General features: G+C 36.9%; 1 protein-coding gene across 2 annotated transcripts in view; it reads left to right on the top strand.

The window, feature by feature from the left end:
- LOC125043004 (cadherin-87A-like) overlaps nt 1-10,000 on the top strand; it is a 48,456-nt gene that overhangs the window by 36,271 nt on the left and 2,185 nt on the right. For both annotated transcript variants that reach the window (XM_047638927.1, XM_047638926.1), the window contains exons 11-34: nt 385-623; nt 807-918; nt 1,244-1,399; nt 1,915-2,079; nt 2,398-2,521; nt 2,740-2,931; nt 3,208-3,305; nt 3,512-3,673; nt 3,988-4,110; nt 4,479-4,650; nt 4,822-4,994; nt 5,298-5,451; nt 5,869-6,023; nt 6,164-6,350; nt 6,533-6,643; nt 6,834-6,943; nt 7,241-7,438; nt 7,587-7,758; nt 7,864-8,178; nt 8,476-8,595; nt 8,784-8,953; nt 9,333-9,434; nt 9,683-9,756; nt 9,875-10,000. The exon at nt 9,875-10,000 is cut by the window's right edge and continues 7 nt beyond it. In XM_047638927.1, the coding sequence (XP_047494883.1) occupies nt 385-623; nt 807-918; nt 1,244-1,399; nt 1,915-2,079; nt 2,398-2,521; nt 2,740-2,931; nt 3,208-3,305; nt 3,512-3,673; nt 3,988-4,110; nt 4,479-4,650; nt 4,822-4,994; nt 5,298-5,451; nt 5,869-6,023; nt 6,164-6,350; nt 6,533-6,643; nt 6,834-6,943; nt 7,241-7,438; nt 7,587-7,758; nt 7,864-8,178; nt 8,476-8,595; nt 8,784-8,953; nt 9,333-9,434; nt 9,683-9,756; nt 9,875-10,000 (3,710 nt within the window). The remainder of the gene's footprint in view (nt 1-384; nt 624-806; nt 919-1,243; nt 1,400-1,914; nt 2,080-2,397; nt 2,522-2,739; nt 2,932-3,207; nt 3,306-3,511; nt 3,674-3,987; nt 4,111-4,478; nt 4,651-4,821; nt 4,995-5,297; nt 5,452-5,868; nt 6,024-6,163; nt 6,351-6,532; nt 6,644-6,833; nt 6,944-7,240; nt 7,439-7,586; nt 7,759-7,863; nt 8,179-8,475; nt 8,596-8,783; nt 8,954-9,332; nt 9,435-9,682; nt 9,757-9,874) is intronic.

Raw genomic sequence — 10,000 nt, 5'->3', positions numbered from 1 at the left:
TCACTTTCTCTTGCTACATAGAATTAGCGTGAAATGTTTTCATATTATAAATATCTAATTCACTTACAGATTATCGCCGAGGAATTTGCACGAGAAATCTCTAATTCACACCATATTGTCAATGAGGATTTTCCATGAAAAATTTGATTCACTCACAGACTGGAGACTAGAAATTTACATGAAAAGTCTCTTAATTCACTCACAGATTGTTGCTTAGATATTTACATGAGAGCTCTAGTTCAGTCACAGATCGTTGCCGAGGAATTTACATAAAAAATCTGATTCACTCACAGATCATTGCTTAGGACTGAACACGAGAAATCTCTTGGTTCACTCAAAGATTGTTGCTTAGACATTTACATGAGAAATTTAATTCACTCACAGATCGTCGCTGAGGAAACGCTGACGAACCCGCGCCTGTTGTCCACCGCAACCGTGGTCGTCTCCGTCACAGACACGAACGACAACCCCCCCAGGTTCGACCAGGAGGCCTACACGGCGGTCGTCTCCGAGACCGCTTCTACGGGCACCGTCGTGACTACCATCGTCGCTTCGGACAGAGACACGGGCCAGTTCGGCGCGGATGGGATCAAGTATTCGCTCTTTGGAAACGGTGCTGAGAAGTAAGTAGGGGAAAAAGGGTGAACGATGTTGTGTGTACAAAGGTAATGGGTGGTACTGAGACGTATTTTCCTTATTAGTTAAACTTTTTCAATTTATTAAAACTGTAGGATGTCAGGAAAATAGTCGATTTTTCCTTTATTCTGGATCTGTCTCTTATTCATGAAAATTATCTTTCCCGTCAGATTTGAGGTAGACGCTACTTCAGGAGTGATCACAGTGGCACTCTGCGACACCCCAGGCCATGGGAACTGCCTGGACTTCGAAGAGCGACCCACCTACTTTCTGTCATTCCAGGTAAAGTGTCATTGCATCTTATCCTACCAATAACTCAACACACCTTTATCATTAAAACTAAATCGCAGACGAACCTTCGAGTCCAGCAGAATATTTGAGCTAATGCTTTCCAACCTCCCAAGTCCTTGATGTGTTTTTCCGACCAGACCACCGACACGGGAGGATCAGGACACACTGGCTCATACATTCCATATTCGTGATCATCTCACCTCCTTATTGAGTTTTTTTCGATCAAGCCACAGACACGTGAGGATCAGGACACACAAGCTCAGAGATTCCATAATCATGATCATCTCAACTCCTTATTTATGTGTTTTCCGACCAGGCCACCGATGCAGGAGGATCAGGGCACACAACAGTGGTTCCTGTGCGAGTCTCTCTGGCCGACAGCAACGACAACCCGCCCAAGTTCACTCGCCAGCAGTACCGCGCTGTCATCGACGAGGGCGCTCCGGATTTCGACCCGCCCCTTTTCGTGCAGGTGATTGATTCTACGTGGTTTTGATAAGGATTAGATAGATACGTCGGTTGCAGTCTACGTGGATTTGACAAGGATTAGATAGATACTTCGGTTGTATGCTACGTGGTTCTGATAAGGATTAAATAGATACTTCCGCTGTTACTATGTCTTGCTACTAATACTCATGTACTTATTAATATATGATGGAATATCAATTACTCTTAATACTACCTGGTTTGGATAAGATACTGTGATTTATATAATGAACACTTGCTTTATTTACAATCTGGATTATATTTTATGATAGATTTTGATTTTGTGAATTATGACAATTGATCATTTGCGGTTTTAATATCTCGATAGGGACTGGAAGTAAATCTTGATTGAACAAAAGAAATCATAACAAGTATGATTGTAAACAGTTCCAAGAAAAGGATCGCCAACATATTACCTTATGAAAGCCAAACAAACGCCTCATCAGCACACAATTTATCCCAAATTCACCAAATAAACCATAACTCCCCCCCCCCCCCCAGGCCGAGGACCCCGACGCCACCTCCCGCGTGGTCTACAGCCTCGTCGGCGGCGACCCCGGCGGCCTCTTCACCATCGACCAGACTTCGGGGCGCATCCGCGTAGCCAACGAATCCGGACTGGACATTTCGAATCTGCAGTCGGATTTCATCATTCTCACGGTTGAGGTAAAGAAAAAAACAGAAGAAAGTTCACAGTACTGTACCATATATGTGTGTGTGTGTGTGTGTGTGTGTGTGTGTGTGTGTGTGTGTGTGTGTGTGTGTGTGTGTGTGTGTGTGTGTGTGTGTGTGTGTGTGTTTGTGTGTGTGTGTGTGTGTGTGTCTGTCTGTCTGTCTATATATATGTGTATATATATATATATATATATATATATATATATATATATGTATATATACACATAGTTAATATCAACCACTTGATAAATTTAAGGTAGTAATAGCATAAGAATATTTTTTCATAACGTATTTTTTTCTTTTCTTTAGGCCAATGATGGAAAAGGTTCTCACACTGCCAACGTCCGGGTATCAGTCAGAGATGCCAATAACAACAGACCAATCTTCAGCAAGAATCCGTATCTGGCAGCTGTACAGGAAAATGCAGCAATTGGTAAGTATTTTTATTAAGTAATGTGAAAATTGAAAGCTATAAAATAGGCAGAAAGAATCTCACGAACGGAAGTAAAAGAAATTTCTTTGTATAATTTGAATAAAAATATTCCTTAGAAGAAACCCACCATGAAATTAGATCAAACTAAACCGTTTTTTTCAGTCCATTCTCTCACATTTCCTCTTTCTCAGTCCATATTTTTTCCTTTTATTTTACAGGAAGTGTTGTAGAGCAGGTGTCGGCAAGCGATGCAGACACAGGAGCCAATGCAATGCTAACTTACCGCATCCATCGAGGTGGCTACGATGACTTTTCCATTGATGGTGCTTCGGGCATAATAAGTGTGGCAAGGAAACTTGACTATGACAAGAGAGAGAGCTATGACATTGAGATTGTTGCTACAGATGGAGGTATAGTTGTTAAGAGTTTAATTCATTTTTAATTAATTTGGGTATTTGTAATGGATTATAATGCAGGTACAGATGGGGAGTATTCATAGAGGTTCAACAGGCATTAAGGAATTGTTCTCCACTACTCAGTTTTTTTATTGTTTTTTTTTCTGTTCTGTAGATCTGATTATTTTTGACAATTTTTATGGCCACTGTGCTATGATTAAATTATAAAAATACAGTCATCAGAGAAATAACTTTTCTATAACCTACGTCTTCTATAACCTACGTTATCAGGAATACCACGTCTGACATCTACAACCACCTTGACTGTGAGTGTCATCAACAACAATGACAAAAGCCCATACTTCACCCCTACAACCCAGAGGACTCAGGTACATAGTAAAAAGCTTTGAGATATGGTAATAGAAGCAGAGGGCAGACGGGAGAAACAAATTACTATTATAAATATAGATTTCTTAAAAGTAAAGCTTTCACTTTCCAAATTTTAGTGAATTTTTCATGACATGAATACATTTCTTTTTTTTTTTTCTTTTTTTTTTAATACAGAGAGATCTAATCAATCTTTTCTCACTGACAGGTATCCGAAGATGTTCAACCTGGAACGACGTTTTACACATTGTCAGCACAAGACCCGGATGTTGTTGGGGAGGGAGCCCTTATTTATGGCGTTCAGCTGCCAGTCTCGGCAGTGGATGGCGATGGACGACCTGTGGAAGGGCCTTCAAGAGATGCTTTGGCTGTTAGTTTCTATTCCTGACTTTTTGTCCCATAAGAAAAATTTAGATGGATTTTTAAAATATCTGCAGAAGAGTAATTGTTACTTTTATTTCTAAAGAAGTCTGGATTCTGTTAAGGGTTTCCTATAAGTCTGTCATTCAAGATATCATTTATTTGTAGTAATTTTAGGGTATTTGAATAGTTGACAGATATGATATTCATACACTAACCAGCTGCCACACATGTATTACTTATAAATTGTGAAAATATGTAGCTGCATAATTGTACTACATCTGATGTATCATAATGATATTAATGTTTGTCCTCTTCTCTCAGGAAATATTTGTTGTGGATCCTAAAACTGGAGTGGTCACAGTGGCAGGAAAGTTGGACCGAACCATGGCCACAGAAGTCACATTATCTGTCACTGTAACTGACACTTCTGCAATACCACCACAGGTGAGAAAGAAAGCAATTTATGTGATAGTAAATAAACATTAAAGAAAACTAGCTGACTCTTTTTCATCTCATGTGTTTTTTTCTGTTATCTGTTATGTCAAAATGACAGCACAATATTCACCCTGTTGACACACATATATGGAAAGGAATTTTGCATGAGACTATATGATATTATCATCAAACTAGTATTAAGTGTTATTAAACATCAGCAATTCAGGCTTATTAGTGACTATTTCTAAAGTACTCTATTAACAAACACTGTTCACAAATTCATAAGCTTTAAGAGGATATGATACTTTACCATCAAGCACAAAATTTCTTAAAAGGCATCATCCTCTTAACCATATCTATTCTCCTTCATGTCCCAGGTTGGTCATGGTAATTTGGTTATTACTATTGTGGATGTGAATGATTTTCCACCTGCGTTTCCTGCACCATGGAGTCCAAACTCACCTACCATTCAAGTCAAAGTGGCAGAGGAGCTGCCAAGAGGCTCTCTTCTGACCACCATTACAGCATCTGATGTTGATTCCAATATAGGTAAGGAGGGGTCCTTTCTGTACTGTATTTTATATTCTCTGAAACTGTGGAGATCACAAAGCTAAAAAGACTTGATCCCCAAGTATGTTGATTTTGAAAATTCATGTGTTTTTTCAATCTAGTACATGAAAAAATCACTTTTAAACAATATATGTATATTTCTCTCTGTAGGAGGATATTCACTAGCAGAGCCATCAGAGCACTTCAGCCTCGACAATGCGACCGGAGTTATAACAGTGAAAGCTCGACTGGATTATGAGACTCAGCCCCTGCTTAGCTTCATAGTTGTAGCTCATGATACTGGTGTTCCAACTTTATCTGCAACAGCTACAGTGACAGTACAGGTAAGAGTGTACACTACACAGCCTCACACCTATGTTGGCTCCATAATATGATGTTTGAAAGTTAAATGCTGTAAAGTACCAGAAGACATATATATTTACAAAATCTCATATAGGGAAACTGTTGACTCACCTTTTGATGAACTTGTATTTGTATCTTGGGCTTTCTTGTCAATGCATCACATTGTATCTCCAAAACAAACTCGACATTACTTTTTCTCTACTGTTGAATACAGTTCATGCACATCTCAAACTTTAGATATCTCTTGAAGTGTGAATTTGAGAATGTTTCCTTTCTCTTTTCAGTTGGAAAATATAAATGATGAGGAACCAGTGTTCAGTGCCTCAGTTTATGATGCAGATGTGGCTGAGAACTCTCCACCAGGAACATCTGTCATTACTGTTACTGCAAGAGATGCAGATGAAGGGGACTTTGGAGTTATTACATATTCCCTTGCTGGTAGGCCTCTTTACCTTTTATATGATCATTATTGCATTCACTTATTTTACCATATATATATAAATTAGCTACTGGACTGTCAAGCAGTCTTCAAGAGATTAATTATACTAACTGTGAGAATTTCAGAAATCATGATCCAAAATATATACATAGAGATGTAGATGTAAATATATTAAAATATATAAAAAATGTGAGCATCAAACAGGTTGTTAGGTTGTATGAAAATAACTGTACTGCTATGTAATCATTCAAGTTCATGACAGGGAGACATCTGGCCTCTTTATTCCTACATAAATTCAAGACTGGATATATCCAGTCATGAGGGTATGAAGTGGAGATTTTAAATTTGGCAAAAATCATGTATAGATAATAATATATGCTATGATCATGAGACTAATAAGAGCTTTCTATCCTTAGGCGATCACCACGAGCATTTTGCAATAGATTCTTCAGGTCTTGTGACAGTGAGAAATGGAGCATTACTAGATCGGGAATCACTGGCAGCTGTTGTGCTTAGAGTTGTAGCCACAGACTCAGCACCTGAGAATCATCGTCGACAGTCCTCTGTGCCAGTGAGTATAGTGGATGTCCCTTTTACACTTGGCTTTTTCTGTAAAGACATAAATCTTATTTATTGACTAGTATATACTTCAATTCCTACTTTAATTCCAACACTAGTTTTCATTCATTATAATTTTTTTTTTTTTATCAGCTTCACATCTCCATAACGGATGTGAATGATCATGCGCCAGCTTTCAGCCAGGAATCTTACTCTGCCAGTGTGGTGGAGAATTTGCCCCTCAACCCTCCAGCACCCATTGTTCAGGTCACGGCCCATGACAATGATCAAGGCATCAATGCCCTTATTAGATACACTATCACACAAGGAAATGAGGAAGGTAAAACTTTTAAAAATTTCACTTGAACATTTGAAACTTTCAAACTTTCCAGGTCCCTAGATCTATTTTCAGTGTTTCACTAACAAAATATTGTATGCCAATGCTATCATCTAAAAGTTTCAAATGACAATATGAATTAAAAACACATGTATATATATAATACTATCTTATCAATATTTCAGGTTCTTTCACCCTTGACCCCGATATGGGCATACTCTATCCAGCACAACCACTTGTTGCAAAGCCAAGCAACTATAACCTCACAATAGAAGCTAGAGACCTGAATGGAACAGGTAAAGTGTTATCTTAAATTGCTGTTTCCTTTTTCCCTCGTAGCGTGAAATCCTCTTCAAAATGATATTCTCAATAATAAAGAAGCTAATAAAAAAAACATAAAAAAATAAAGCACTTACATAGAGAGAATAATCATGGATGATAGATAATATATCTAGCAAATTGATTTCATTATGATATTTTTTTCAGGTGAATATAGTGACTTTGCAACCGTGGAAATTACAGTCCTACCCCAGAACCAACACAAACCCAAGTTCATTTCTCCGGCTCTACCAAACACGACAGTGTTGGTCAAGGAGGTTGGGCATTTCTTTTCTTTTGTGACAAACTTAAGGACTAATTATTTATTTTAGTGTAATTTCAGTATAATACTCTAATGTGTACATAACATTGTCTGCAGGTGTATGTGTGTGCATGTATACATATGTCTGTATACATATCTCTTCCTTCATATTATATATAACACCATTTTTCTAGACTAGATAATGAATTTTAAAGTAGTTTTTGTGTGTATGCATATATTCTGAATCATTGAAATCTCAATGCTTTTTTTTATTTCTTAAACAAAACAATTCCTGAAACTACTGATTTTGCAGAATTGGAGTTCAGAAGTGCAAGAGGTCCTAATAGTTGAGGCAGAAGATAAAGACACAGGAAGCAATGGAGAAGTGCGTTACCATTTACGCATTGGTGAAGAAAATCTTCAAGATACACCACAGTTCCATCTTGACCCTGTAACAGGAGCACTGTCAACCAAAGTTGTTCTTGACAGAGAAGAACAAAATAAATATGAGGTAAAAGGATTTTTTAAAATTGATATTGATGGTTTAAACACATAAGTGTCATTTCTATATAATATATTTTTGTTTTTGTCACAACACTTTTTAATTCGGTATATGTTGTTAATGTTGATGAGATTAATAATTAAACCTTCCTCAACAGCTTGTTCTTGTGGCCAAAGATCAGGGCTCACCAATATCATATGAAACTCTCCGTTTCTTGACTGTTCTTTTGGAAGATGTGAATGACAACCGTCCAGTCTTCCTAAGAAGCAGTATGCCACAAGCTTATCACTTCAGTGTTGCTGAGAATACAGCAAAACACACCTTAATTGGTATGTCCCGGGAGAACTTGTAGTCATGCAAATCATCTTTCATATGAATTTGAGGAAAACAAGCATAGGACAACTTGAACTAATTAATTCACCTTTCCTTTACAGGTCAACTTCAGGCATACGATCCAGATGCTGGAATCAATGCTAAAATCTATTACTACTTAGTATCTGGTAATGCACATGAGAGTTTCTACCTTGACAAATTACATGGTAACCTGTACACCAATGCTGTCCTGGATCGAGAACAACTTGATAAATATACGTTAGTTGTCAAAGCCACAAATGACCCAATATTCACGTGGGATCAGACCCAGGAGGTTGTCTACGATGAAGATGACCCAACCTTGGCAATAGTAACTGTGAATATCGAAGATGAAAATGATACCCCTCCTCGATTCTTAAAGGATGTATATTACGCAGGTTAGTTATAGAATATATCATATTATATATATATATATATATATATATATATATATATATATATATATGTATATATATATATATATATATATATATATATATATATATATAATAATAATAATATATTATATTATAATATATTATATATAGTTATAATTTAGATATACAGATAAATTACAGATACATTTTAAAATAATTTTGTCTTCACTATCCTTTTTGAGTTATCCTCACTGCTCTTCATAAACATGAATACATTATATGAAATAGGTTAATCTAACTACAAGCCATTTCTTATAGGGGTTAATTATGAAGCAGAAGTAGACCGATTTGTACGGATGGTGAGTGCTGTTGATGGAGACGCTGGACTTAATGGTACCCTGTCTTACTCCATTAGAGCTTCCAATCTCTTCAGACCAGGTGAGGGCATCTGACTGTCCAGTAATATCTGTATGTATATTTAGATTAATCTAGTCCCTCAGTTATTGTGCTGGAAAAGAATTTAATTCAGTGTTAACCTCAAAAAGATATTCAGTTAAGTATATTCAGGACATAGACTGTCACTTAGTAATAAAAGTAGTAATAACAAACTCTTATCTATTTTGCAGGAGATGTCAAGTCTATTGGATCCATCATTCCATCACCTTTCAATGTGACTCAAGATGGCAAGTTGACAACAGCTTCACTCATGTCGCAGTACAGACGCCACAGATTCCTCTTGCAGATCCAGGCAAAAGAGGAAGCTCCTCCGCACCGTGTTGCCAAGTGTAACGTCAATGTAAGGGCTTTTTGTATTTTTCCCTTATCCCTTTTTTCTTTCTTTCTTTCTTTCTTTCTTTCTTTCTTTCTTTCTTTCTTTCTTTCTTTCTTTCTTTCTTTCTTTCTTTCTTTTTTTCTTTCTTTCTTTCTTTCTTTCTTTCTTTCTTTCTTTCTTTCTTTCTCTCTTTCTTTTTCTTTCTTTCTTTTTTTTTTTGAGACTTCCTTCTTCTGTGATGTTGGAGAAAAAGTTTTGTAATTTGTTAATACGGATTTTAATAGTGATGATCTTCACATAGTTTACCTTTTGATGAGACAATGTTTAAGATAAATACAACTTATCATTTTATATCATGTTCATATCATATTTGTTAAGTTACACAAAATGCAAATGTCATTAGGTGTGGGTATGGGAGAGAGAAGACCTTGTGAGGGTTGTTCTGGCTCAGCCCCCTGAAGAGGTGGTGCGTCAACAAGAGGCCATTGCCAGTACTCTGTCTGAGGTGAGTGCTTGCCTTGAACTTTTCTCTTCATCAGTACTTGATATACAGTTAGTGGCATTGAATCATGTCTTTAAAAGAATAAGATATTAAATGCAACCTGGTCTATCTTTTTAGTTGCATGTGTTTCACCATAAATTTGTATACTAAATGACTACTGCCCTTATATGTATAGCTGGTTTTACTGTTTTTATATATGGAACTTTTGTCTTTTATTCTTCTGCCCATTTACTGATAACTGAAATCCACAGGTCTGTGAAGGAACAGCTGTAGTTGATGAAATAAGGTATCATGTAGACTCCGACAACACAGTGAACAGACAGAGGTAAATACTGTAGACAGAGTATGCATTATGGTATTTACTTTTGTTAGCAAACTATCATAAGTTTGTTATACATTTCACCAGATTTTTTTGAGGGTATAACACATAAACTCTATTTCAGGACAGACATGTTAGTTCATGTTATAAATCAGACAGACCAAGTGATGCCCATCCCAGTGGTCTTGCAGCGTCTGGATCTTGGTTATTCAACTCTGAGGAACAGTTCAGAAACTTTCTTTATTGAAAA

This window comes from Penaeus chinensis, chromosome 33 (genome assembly GCF_019202785.1).
Source record: "Penaeus chinensis breed Huanghai No. 1 chromosome 33, ASM1920278v2, whole genome shotgun sequence".
In the NCBI taxonomy this organism is placed as follows: Eukaryota; Metazoa; Arthropoda; class Malacostraca; order Decapoda; family Penaeidae; genus Penaeus; species Penaeus chinensis.
This window is presented reverse-complemented; position numbering and strand designations above follow the sequence as displayed.